We start from the raw sequence: 12,848 nt of genomic DNA on the forward strand, positions 1-12,848 counted from the left end.
TTATTGATTAAGACATAAAATTATTTTTTCAGCCTGATATTAGACAGAAATGTCACATGATGTTAAAGAGTGGGCAATCATGATGAAACAGTTTATTTTAATTTGTAGATTCAACATGCTCTTCATATTTTTGGCCACCAGATGTCACCAAATAGGACTGTGTTGAAAAGCTTAGTAAGCTGAGTAATAAACTGTTTTTCAATACAAGCTTCAATGCTTTACAAACTTCATCTGGTCTTCACTAAAAAACAACTCACATTGTCTCCAACAGAATCTGGTCACAAGGAAACAACAGGAAAGTCTTTCACTCAAATGCAAGAAGGTAAAAAAGCCACACTTCACTGTTTTCTCCAAAATGATCCAGCAAAGACTGAACGTCTGTCACTGCCCTAAGTAGTGGCCAAAAACGAGGATGTCATGAATAGGTATGTGATTACACCAGGCATGTCAAAGCAGAAGGCAGGAACCAGAGGAAGGCCCTGCTTTTGCATCAAAACTAACTCATGAACACACACACGTGTACACATCGTGCACATGATAGAGGATGATGATGAAGAGGGAGAGACTGCTAAGAGGAGAGAGACAGAAAATGGAGAATCAGAGAGGTCATGACAAAAATAAAAAGTTATCAAAAACCTAATTGGCTCTATGTTATGAAGCAATTTCGCCCCAAAACAAATAATTGGATGTGCCATCTCTTGACAGAAAGAACTGCAATTAAACATTTGTGATATCTGGCAATGAGTTTTTCACTGTGGAAGATTTTTGTCCCATTCTTCTTTGCAAAATTGTTGAAAAAGGTCAGCTGTAAGGAGATTTTTCAGGAAAACCAAAGTCAACCTGTTTCTCACACAGCACACAGGCAAACGTACAGTTCATTTGCCTGTGATCAGCAAGTCACATTGATCATAGGTTGACATTGTTGTGGTCAGTCTTCACCATTTGCGTGTCACACATAGAGAAACATAACAATAACCAGGGTCAATGTACAGGATGTCTGAAAAAACCTATAGGCAAAGCAGCTCCCCTGCCTTTAGTTTTCCCTGCTCCACATCATCTTCCATGGGTTTGTCAACATCAGGTTTTTTTTAGTGAAAATATGTATATCTTGGCCACAAAGGCTGGCTTTAATCTTCTAAGAGTTAGTTTCCCAGATAACCAGCAGAAAGCCTGACTGACAGCAACATTTTTTGAATGTGGCAATTTTTTAAGGGGATGATTATTCTGTAGAATGCAGAGGAAACAGGTTCCATTTGAAAAACAGCTGGAATACAAGAATTTCACTCTCAACATCATGGTAAGGTGTCTTCACCTACATACTCCTTATGTTATGTTATTCCTGAGGTTTAATACAGCACATCTAATAATAAAGCCGCTCTGTTACTTTACTTTAACATTATATTATTAGTTCTCTGCATTGCACTTCCTTTTAATTCTAGGTGCTGCTTCCATCAATTAAGTCTACCATGTTAATTTTCATCAGTAACTTCATGCCAGGTAAGGATTTTGTGAAGTACAATACCTGAGTTTAAATTTCAATTAAAAGATCAGCTCAGTCTAAAAAGGAAAAAGGTCTAGAAGAGCATGTGTAGTATCTACTGAATTATATTTGCATAAGAGGATAAAAAAAATATGCAATATTTACATTTTTCTGGACTGAGGTGTAAATTAGAAATACAACTTCTGGTGCACATCACCAGCTCCCCACACAAATCTCTCCTTCAGCTTACATTCCACCTTGGGAGCTCTTTCGCCTCTGTTTTCTTTGATTGCTAAAAACTCTTGATTATTCACTCTTGGCTTTGAAATGCACCTTCTGCTATTCAGTCATATTAGTTAAAAGTGGTCTTCAGAAATGTGTCATATCTGCTTAATAATTTGAACACTATGCTCCTTCCTTTGTCTTCATATTTCTTCTGGCTGCAGTTTTTCGCACATTGCACAGCTCCATTTGGGGGGTACTATCAGGGGTAATAGCTATCAGGTAGCAGATCTCCAGATTTTCTGCTGTTTCCCATTTTCTGCACAGTAAGTTCAGTCTCATGGCATTGTTCTTATAAGTTAAGAACTGATAGTGTATTCATGACGATATAGCCGTACTCTCTCTGACCACAGTTCAATAACTCTTCTTTAAATGTTTATTACATGGTTCTTTACATGTCCATGACAACATTTGAAAAGCTCCTCAAATATCAGCTTTAGCAGCTTCACAACATTTTTCACCATCTCTTGTCCACAAATGGACTGGATAGCAAAGTTAAAGCTTAAAGTTATGGTAAATCAGCATATACCTGGTTGTGGTATGAAAGTCTTTTCTATCTCTAGTCACATTTATGTTTTTAATTCTCTGAGCCTCGTAAACCTCTATTCTCTACAGTAGACTCTCTTTTCTCTCTCCAGTCCAGTTTTACACATGCTCTCCAGCTCCCCCCTACCCCACGCCTACAACGGCCTTCTAGCCTGGCTGCTTACACTCTACTCTCTCCTGGCCATCGCCAACCTTTCAGCATGGTCGCAGGCTTGCTCTCTGCTGGTCTACGTAGGCCCTTCAGCATGGTCACAGGCTTTCACACCCACCTGTGTCTCCTCCTAGGTTGGCTTTTCAGCCTGGTAGCAGGCCCTCCCTCTCCCTTTCTCTCTCTCTCTCCTGATTTATGATGGCCTTCAGCCTGGTAGCAGGCTCTCGCACTTGCCTGTCTCTCAGCTTGCATCAGCCTCTTAGCCTGGTCTAAGGCTCTTACATTACTTGTCTCCTGGCCTGCGATGATCTTTCCACCTGGTTGCAGCCTTGCGTTTTCTCCCCTGACCTACAGAGGCCTTTAGGCCTGGTCGGAGATTCTCTTAATCCTCTTTCCTAGGATTTGATGGCCACTAAGCCTAATCACGAGCTTTTGTTTCTCTCTGCTGGTCTCTGATGGCCCTTGGGCGTTAACTCAAACTCTTTCTCATTATGCTTCCTCTTTCCTCTTGCTATCTGGACTCTTCCCCAGCTTCCTCTTGTTAACACTAGTTTCTCTTAGTATGCCTTTTTATATAGTCTCTTGTCAGAGTTTTGTTCATGCACAGCTAACAGTCATTCTGTAGAGTCAAACCTCTCTGCTACAGTAAGATTTCTCTTAAACCTTTTGGGGGGTCCTGTCAGTTCTACCATGATGAGTTATCAGAGTCTAATCACCAAAAACATCTCAATGAATAAATAAAAGTCTCAATAAATCATGCTCACTTCTTCCAAGTGATTTCTCGTTATTGAAATTTCATTGTCTTATCAACCCTTTGCAGTTGTGTCTTTTGAAAGTAATTACTAAGATAAATATATAAATAATTAATTACAAATATAATAATTATATTTAAAACATTTAATACATTATTTATTTCTGATGTTAATGAATTAATTTCACGTAATATTAATAATATTAATAATAATATTGCTATTGTATATAACTAAAACCAAGTCTGAAAAAATATGAGACAATCTTTTTCAATAAACAAGCTTGGCTGGCAGGTTTGAAACCAAACACCACCTGTTTCTCACAGGTTATTCTCATTTGCCTGAGATCAGCAGACGTGACACGGATGGCGCTGTGGTCAGTCCTCAGCATTTTTCGAATCACACACTGAGGTACATCACATTAACTCTGGTTCATCTGCACTTTGTATCAAAACACCCACGGCAAAGCAGTCGCCCTACCTTTATATTTCCCTGCTCCAAATTATTTGCCCAAGGTTTGTCCACATCACGCTTTATTTAATGACAACACGTACATCTTGGCCATGAAGGGTGACTTTGGAAGAGTTAGTTCCCAGAAAAGCCGCAGACACACTTGGTAATCATGGTAAGGAATCTTCTCTTCTTTATGTTATGAAGTGTAACTAATAGTTAAAGTACATAATTAGTAACAACTAATAATAGTGCATTTGCTGTAACTTTAATCAAATCTTCTTTTTATTATAGGGGGCCTTCCATCTGTCAAAAATAATTGTTATCCTCATACCAGGTATGCATTTTTTTAGTTATGCTGCTGAAAATTCAGTTCAACTCAATACTTTATTGTCTCACAAGGGGAAATTAGTTTAGAAGCAGGAGCAACAAGGAAAACATACATGGGGACAATGAGTAAAGGATTGCATAAGAATAAAACACTGTCACGATAAATAAAAGACACAACAACAATAAAACAACAACAACAATAAAAAGGGGAAAAAAGTGGCAGGTAGCAGTAGGGATAAAAGAAACCTGCTCTGAAATGACGGCCAGAGGAAAAAGAGTCAAACTTTCCATGGAGTAGGTGGTTAAAACAATTAATAATAAAATGAGCCTTTGTTAGCACATGCTTGCTATAAATGTACAAAAGCCTACAAAAGCCAACACCCTGAGATTTTTTAGCTAGAGAAGTCCCAGCCAAAGTTCAGCATTATGTTTAATATAGTAAAACACAGACTGGAATATTTAAATTCGTCTGTACTGAGAATTACATTTGGAAAGAGAAATGTATTGAATTTGTTCCAATCAAATCACATTGCACACGCACCACAACATAATTAGACTCAATATTGTTGTTTTATTGTTTCATCAGCTCTTTGCAGCGCTTACATGGTGAAACCAAATGAACCTGCCCAGCTGGAGGCTCTAGTCTCCAGTTTTTGAAATAAGTGACATGTGGCCTGTCGAGAACTTAACAACATGCCCTGATATCAGTGCTTTCTTTACTCTATATGGGATTGTAGGAGTGGTATGTTCACCTCTCTGAAGATGAGCTTAATATATAATTTAATGAGTGTATACAGAGACTAAAACATTTTCCATCACTGCTTTCTAAAACTCTTCAAGTGTAGAGAAATTACTGAGAGAAAAGCTTCAATTTTTTAAGAAATAAATATTATGTATGTTTGCAAACACGGTGTTACGACCCTCCCACACTCATGAAAGCTATGGCCTGCTGTTTTCATGGCATGGGAGGATCGTCAGCTAATGCGGGTCACCTGTGTCTTGCGGGTTATAAAAGCTGGCCCAAATGCTCGCTCTTTCTTCCACTGTACCTGACATCCACCTACTGGTGATCTTTGTGTCTTGGTTAGTTATGTTCAGTAAATAATTTTACATTTAAGTAAAATTCTTGTGTCACAGACTCCCTGCTTGTCGCCTACTTTGAGCGAGTTTGCGACACATGGCCAAACCCTGAATGTGAGTGTAAACGGTTTTCTGTCTTCATTTGTGAAATGTGTGCATTTCTTTGTGTTTCAGACCTCCACTGAGACTTCCTCCAAGATTCAAGTTATTTTCTAAAAAGACTTTAGGACAAACAGCGTTAGTGTTTTCCTATGGTAAAGTATCTTTTGTTGTCTTCTAGGATCAAAAGGCTCGGCTCCTTCTCACTTATATTCGGCCACAATACGTAAGTAGTACAGTAATCCAAGTCCTATATAGCAATGCAGGGGGTTGGATTTATATTTTGTAAATGTCATGACTACTCACAGCTCTTTGTGCTGACACCAGTTTTGTTGTCTTTAGTCTTTAGACCTGTTTCAGTGTGGTTCTGACCTGCTGCATCTCCCCAGAACCAAATTTTAGGTTCAGATATTGTAATTACCGAGTCGTAAGTATTGTCTTACAAAAACATTTACTTTTTATATCAAATTACACAAGTATTTTCCAAAAAAAACACTGATCTAGAAGCTGTTTTGTGGAATCAGTCTCCACAAAATGATATTTTGGAGATTAGACTACTCTACTGTAGTTTTTGGTCAATGATGTCATGCAGATTTGCTATGAGTGTTTTCCAGAGAACACTCATCTGGAAATTGTATTGTGCAATCAATCTCCAGAAAGAAATCTCTTTAAAAGAGACATGTGGAGATAACCTATGTTTTCTTTATTGTCAATTATTGTAAATATCTTTCTGGTATTTAGCAGTGTTCATCTGCAAAAGCTAAATGAATACATTAAATTGTATACTTTAAATCTTTTGAATAGGTTGATACTGTATTGAAACAACAATTTTTGGTAACCAATCAAATTCTTTCACTTTGCTGTCTGTTGTTGATAGTGGATTAATGATTGTTCAGCAGCAGGGGTCACCAACACCTTTACTGCCTTAGGAAACTTGTTTATTTTCACACTGACCGAACAATTTCAACTTTGTTTTATCATGAGTCTGTTTTACCTTTTTGTTTGGTCGCATTGTTCGGTCAGACCTCTGTCACAGAGAAAAACTCATTGAATGAGTGAGATGGTCCAGTAGTCTGACAGGTGAGTCACAGCCCTGTTTAGCCCCCCTGTACTCTAAACAGGTACAACGGATGGCTCTTCTTAAGAATGGTTCCCATCCTCTACGCGCTGAATTTCCGCTTCTTCCCTCGGGACAGAGGTTTCTAGTTCCAAGATGCAGGACAAAGCGTTATAAAAACAGCTGCCATCACTAAACTTAATAAAAACTGTTTGTTTTTTTTATTTGATTCTTCTCTAATTACCAAATATGTACCCGTCAGATTTAAATAGGTGTCTGTGTTTTGGGAAGGGATGAAAAATGCTATCGTTTTTCTAAAATAAAGTAACCTTGATCTATATAGACTGTAACATTGTAAACTTTTGTTTCTGTGTATTGTTTCAGCGCACATGTCCTTTTCTCTCTGCTTGGCTCTGATGGTGGCCAGTCTGCTGGAAATAACCCTCATCACCAACCTGCTGTGTGAGTCTGCCGACTTCTCTCCTGTCCCTCGTTGGATCTCTGTCCTTATTCTGCAGTTTCTGGGATTTCTTGTTTGTACGACACAAATGAATAAGAAACCACGAGCTTCAGGTATGTAGTTAATAAGTAGCTTTGCGGTGGTTAAATGTCAGTGCCATGAAGAAATGCAGCATTACAGAAATAATTGAATTCAAAGAATAGTTGAAAATCATTTATTTTGTCATAAAAAATTGTAAAAGAAGATATATTGTGAAGATTTTTCCTGAATTGACTTAGAAATAGACCAGATGACCACAACTGCTGTCTCAAATATTGAAGTTTATGAGGGGCCTCAAGAAAAAAAGGGGCCAGCAATGAAGAACAGGGCTGTGTGGGACCTAACGAGAGTGGGCAAGGACCTCCAGGACATCCAGCACTTAACCCAAGTAGTCTAAAACATCAATTTCCGATTCTAGAGACTAAGAGACAACTCATCCATTATTCATGTTTATAACAACATTATATCTAAAACATATATAACTGTTTTTAATTTGCTTAATCATAACAGGACGTTCAGCGTATACTACATGTATACCAAATGTAGGATGAAGGAAGATTTAACAGTTAGGTTAAATTTTGTTTTTTGTTGTTGTTGTTTGTTGTGTGAATTTTAATGGTTTTTTTAGCGGTGCCAGCTGAAAGTCCGGTCTTCTAAGCGTCTGTTCATCTTCATCTCTCTGCTCATGCATGGTAAGTAAAGTCTAATATACAAAAACATATTTATTTATGTTTCTTATGTTATTAGTTTTTATGTGCTGATTTTCTCACAGTTCTCATTTAATTTGGTAAACAATCCAGAATAATAAATATATAACTGAGACATTTTAAAGGTTCAGCAAACTATGTTTATCAAACTGTGTTTGTGCTATACCGTGTATTTCATGTGTACAATCTACAGTCTCTCTAGATGTCTTATTAAATATCACAAAATGATATTATACCTGTTCATATTCTTAAATGCAAAATTGGTTTCAAGGGGTCAGGTTATAACACCCATTAAAGGATAAAGTGTAAGTTGACATTTTTGGATTTGAGGGCTTTCCTTTCTTTTTCTATTTCTTTTTACTTCCCAGTGTCGTTGCAGCTGACTGGACTTGTTTACTTTGTCAGCAAAACACAAAGTGACAGTTAGCTACTTTTATAACTATCCAAGCAAGACAAAACATGAGGCACTAGATGCCAAAAATTGACCAAAATACACATTTATCCAGAAATGTTACCCACCATGCTGTCTGCATTCATTCCTGTCCACATTTTAAATTTTTTGTGGATTGCTTAAAAGCAGGTATTAAAATTGACTCTTTCAGAAATCTGAACACTGAACAAAGTTAAATTTAGATTTAGGCAATTTCACTGTAACATTAACCAGTTAAATGTTTACTCTATACCTGTAGTGTGTCCACCTAAATGTAGGGTTGAAAAAATGCACAAAACATTGCACTTGTTATTGTACTTACAAATCAGGCATTTATCTGTTTGGGTTTATGCATTTCACATGAATGCTTTATGTGGGTTTCTGAAGGTTGTTAGAAAAAAATACATATATGTTCCTAGATACTGAAGCAAATGTGAAGTCACCTTTAGAAATCCCAAGGACACATTTCTTCTTTCCTTTGCAGCTCATTACGGCTCCACCATGTTGAACTGCTCTAACCCTGATACACCTTCAATGCTGGAGGCACTTAAGCCAGTCTTCAACCTGAAAGCTATTCGACCTGTGGTGAACATAACAACAGTCACGAACATCGGCCTTTTCTTAACTGTGTTTGGCATTATGGGAGTGGTAAATGACGCCATTAACTTAAAACCAAATCAATACTAGATCAGATGTATACATATGTGCTTTTCTGCATACTGAACAAGGCAAAAACCATAAAAATTCATGCTTTTCAGGATGAGAAAGACCAGCTCCTCACAACATTTCTCTGGCAAGATGTTGTAAGTAGTTCTTCACAGTAGGTTTTAAGTTGCTTTATATGGTAAGATGAAGACCGTACAATAATACAGAGGGACTTATTAAAAACAATTAAGTTAAAAAGAAGAAAGACAGTACCAGGCTCTTTAGTTTTGGGGGGTTGTTTTCAGATTGAAACATCCAAAGTTTGAAATGGTAACCACCGGGTTTTATATAACGATCATGTTTATATCTGCATGATTTGTGTCACAGGAATGGGAAAATGAATTTACCAAATGGGACCCAGAAGAGTGTGGAACTAGTCGGATTTCTGTTCCAAGGACAAATATCTGGGTACCAGACATTATAATCAATGAAATGTAAGTCCCATCCAATCAAAGATTACAATGAGTTTCTTTTTTATGTATTTGTATGATCTTGAGAACTATCCTTAAGCATCATTAGCCAATAACGAGCTAACTCTGGACAAGGTGCATACAGGTGAAAGTACAAAGGTATAGTTTCTGTACATACTATTGTCAGAAAATATATTTTGATTCTGCCTCCATATGCTTTATTTAGAAATAAAACAAATATAGGGTGGATATATAGAGAAGCCTGGTAACACTGATATCCACTATAGAAAGATATAATCTTTTTCATTTGCCTCCTATGATATTTAGCAGACAGAAAGAAGCAGACACGTGAACAATAAGCAGTCACTTAAAATCAGGCTGCACTCTAATTCTCTCAAGTCTATGATCTACTATCATCTGCATAAAGTTTTGAATGAAACATTTAATGAGGGCAATATCAGCATACAGGTGCTTGATTTTATAATTTCTATGTATTCCATCTTCCTGCAGCATGGATGAAAACACAGCTCCAAAGGTGCCATATACCTACCTGCTTTCTGATGGTACTGTGAGGGATTCACAGCCGATCAAAGCTGTCACCTCGTGCAGGCTTGACATCTACTTGTTTCCATTTGACATTCAAAACTGCACTTTAACCTTCAACTCATTTACACTCAAGAGTAAGTGTGGCCATGAGGATCTATTACAATCCGTCCTGTCATTTGAGTGGCTTTGTTTTTAATACAGTTATTTTACTGAAATTGATATGAAGGAATAGCCTTGTCTGACAAACTTTGACTATTTTCCACGCAGGTAAGGCTGTGCAGCTTTACCTGACAGGGACTCCAGAGAGTATGTTTGAATACTCTAAATCAATGATGGCAACTATGGGTGAATGGGAATTAATTGGAATTGCAGCAAAGAAATACACAATACCATCTACAGCATCAGACTTTTATGATATAATTCACTTCTATGTAAGTCACTGCATTACATCGTAAAAAATTTGTATTCATACTATAAGAAAAAAGGATGTATAGAGCACTGAATTCAAATACAGCTAAAAGTTCAAAAACATTAAGGCGCAAAAAAAGCACTTTTCCTTAGTGTTTCGTTCATGTATGTAAAGAACTATAAGTGGATAGTTACAATTTAATTTCAGTTAAATTGTTAAACCACATAACAAAAAGATGATCATCGTCTGCCATCACAGAAAATATACTGTTCCCTTCTGTACTGATATATGATTCTTTAAGAATTTTAATCATTACTAATTTCCTACAACAGAAACGGATTGACAGTCTTTGTTAAAATGGGGAAAACATTTCACAACCAAGTCATATAAACCTTAGGGTCTGACTTTAAGTGCAAAAAGTGTTAAACAAAGCTCTTTGTATGAGGTACTGTATGATCGAAGTAGAAAGGAATTATTTTAAATTCACCTTTGCTGCAGATCTCATTGCGGCGCCAGCCAATGATATACGTAGTGAACCTCCTGCTCCCCAGCTGCTTCCTCATCACTGTGGACCTCTTCAGCTTCATCTTACCTCCCAATGATGCTGACCGGTCTTTGTTCAAGATGACACTAATCCTGGGCTACACCGTCTTCCTGCTCATAATGAATGACCTGCTACCCATCACTGAAAATGACTTACCCCTCATAAGTAAGTTTACATTGTCTCAATGGGTATACAGTTATTCCCAATGTGAGTCTTTGGCCCAAATGCTGAAGAGTTGCTTGTTCTGATCTACATATGTAACAGTATAACTACAATTATGTGATTATGAAGCTACATGTGTAAAAGAAAAATGAAGATGTGAAAAGCAAATTTACAAAATTTAAGAATTTCTAAGGAAAAGTGGAGGTTTTTGGTTATAATGCACCGGATCATGTTGGTGATAAAGGAAACACAACATGTCAGCACAAACACCTCATTCCACCTCTGAACCACAGAGGGACGATGATTTGGGTTTGTGGTCACAGGACCTGGGCACCTTCCAGCAAAGTTAAGGTTATTTCCTTCATTTTAATTTTAATTTGTTTTTATTTTTATTTATTTTTCTCTTTTTTTTATGTCTGATTAGTTTAGTCAGCGAGTTTTCAGAGTAGGTCTACTCATTTTAGATTAGTTCTTGTTGTGTGAAAGATTTTATTGTTTTTAATTATTATTTATAAGCCATGTATGACATATATCACCTATGTAATAATTTCTTTTAACGAGACTAACACTAAGGATATTTCTGTTTTCCAAGTAACCAAATTTTTCACTTCAGTTTTTATTTTTATTTTTTTAGTTACTTACTTCTCTTATCCTCTGTATAAGAAAGTATTCTAGAGTCAAATATGAGGCCATCTGTTCAACACCTAAAGCTTGGTCAACAATGGGTCATGCAAAAGGACATTGATCTGAAACAGAAAAAAATCAACAACAGTCTGACTGAAAAAGAAAAGAATCATGATGCTGCAATGTCCCACTCAATGTCCATACCTTAACCCCAGTGCAATGCTGTGGCAAGACCTTAAATGAGGTCCGCAGGAGTGAATGCCCACAAAGCTCAATGAACTGAGGAAATGTTGTAAAGAAGATTGGACCAAAATTCTTCCACTGTACTTACTTTCATGGAACTTTACATGTCAAGCACAAAATGTACAACACAGGTCTTTGGTCAAGATGTAGAGGCCACACATGCAGAGGTCACCGTCGAGCTCTTTTAGCTACAAGACAAAAATATATCTTGTTATATATTAACTGTAAAAAGTGGTTCCAGTAATCTGAATAAGTAATCTGCCATCTTACTGTGTTGATGCTGTTTACTCCAAACGACCAAAAATTTGTATCATTTTATTTTTAAAAGTTTTGTATGGATTTAACTTGTATTTGTCTATAAAATGTTACCATTACTTATTATTCCACTATCATCATCATTATTATAGATGTTTTCCTGTCTTTGTGCCTGGCTATGATGGTGGCCAGTCTACTGGAAACTATCGTCATCACAAAATTCCTGCACAGTTCCTCTCACTATTCTCGAGCTCCTCGTTGGATCAGAGTGCTTGTTCTTAAAATCCTGGGTCGACTAGTATGCCTTCCTCAAAAGCCCAGAGATCAAAACGACACAGTGATCCAAAATCCAGTCACACAAGGTAGGAAACAAGATTAGGATGAGCAAGTTCTTAAAAAATGTCAAAGCTGACATATCTTCTGTTGTTTTCCCTGCAATAAAAATGCCAATCTCCTCTCCAGTGACAGAGGAATCCAAGACTCTGGAGCAGAAGGGGCCACTGAGTGAGGACAAAGCCCTGCAAGAGCTGTGGAGCCTGGGCAGAGTCCTCCAGGCCATCCGCCTTCAGGTGGAGCAGCATCTGAGCAAAAGCCTGAGCACAGAGGAATGGATCCAGATAGGTTTAATCATAGACCGCCTGCTGTTCATCCTTTACATCATCTTCATAACAGTCAGCTTCATTACCATCATCATTATCTGGGTGGTTTCATACAATGCAGCCTAATTTAACTTTTTAGCTTGTCTGTTCTTTAAACTTTTTGTATTTATTTTTTTTGCTTAAAAAACATTTAACACCACACACTGAAATTTATTACTTTAACCATAATTCATGTTTTGTCATTTTAGTATGCCAAATATACAAATAACCCTTCATCTGTCTTACATTTTCATGACTTTGTGAACCAATTAAGACAATTAAATCATAATGTTTTAAAGTCCCGATAATAATGAACTTAATCTTACAAATATTCTAAGCTGTGTAAAAGCATCTTAACTGAAGACAGTTTTATATTGAGTTCTTGGGAAGCCTATACTTATATTTTTTTTTTATAGCATCAGTTTTCTGTATTTGAGTTTTGGTGCTAAATT

The 12,848-nt window shown here is 37.0% G+C and overlaps 1 protein-coding gene and 1 long non-coding RNA gene across 2 annotated transcripts; both read left to right on the plus strand.

Annotated features, from left to right (window-relative positions):
* The first annotated feature begins 5,041 nt into the window (after positions 1–5,041).
* Positions 5,042–6,800, plus strand: LOC120433168. The gene is made up of 3 exons (XR_005608380.1): positions 5,042–5,182; positions 5,349–5,393; positions 6,609–6,800. It is a non-coding gene; the product is annotated as an uncharacterized LOC120433168 (long non-coding RNA).
* A 173-nt stretch (positions 6,801–6,973) lies between these two features.
* Positions 6,974–12,483, plus strand: LOC120433017 (5-hydroxytryptamine receptor 3C-like). The gene is made up of 10 exons (XM_039598459.1): positions 6,974–7,111; positions 7,352–7,415; positions 8,345–8,508; positions 8,619–8,663; positions 8,893–8,999; positions 9,486–9,655; positions 9,789–9,952; positions 10,429–10,639; positions 11,911–12,120; positions 12,221–12,483. Exons 1-10 carry the CDS (start codon positions 6,974–6,976, stop codon positions 12,481–12,483), a joined length of 1,536 nt encoding a protein of 511 aa, XP_039454393.1.
* The last annotated feature ends 365 nt before the right edge of the window (positions 12,484–12,848 follow it).

The sequence above is a fragment of the Oreochromis aureus genome, linkage group 15 (assembly GCF_013358895.1).
Source record: "Oreochromis aureus strain Israel breed Guangdong linkage group 15, ZZ_aureus, whole genome shotgun sequence".
Classification (NCBI taxonomy): Eukaryota; Metazoa; Chordata; class Actinopteri; order Cichliformes; family Cichlidae; genus Oreochromis; species Oreochromis aureus.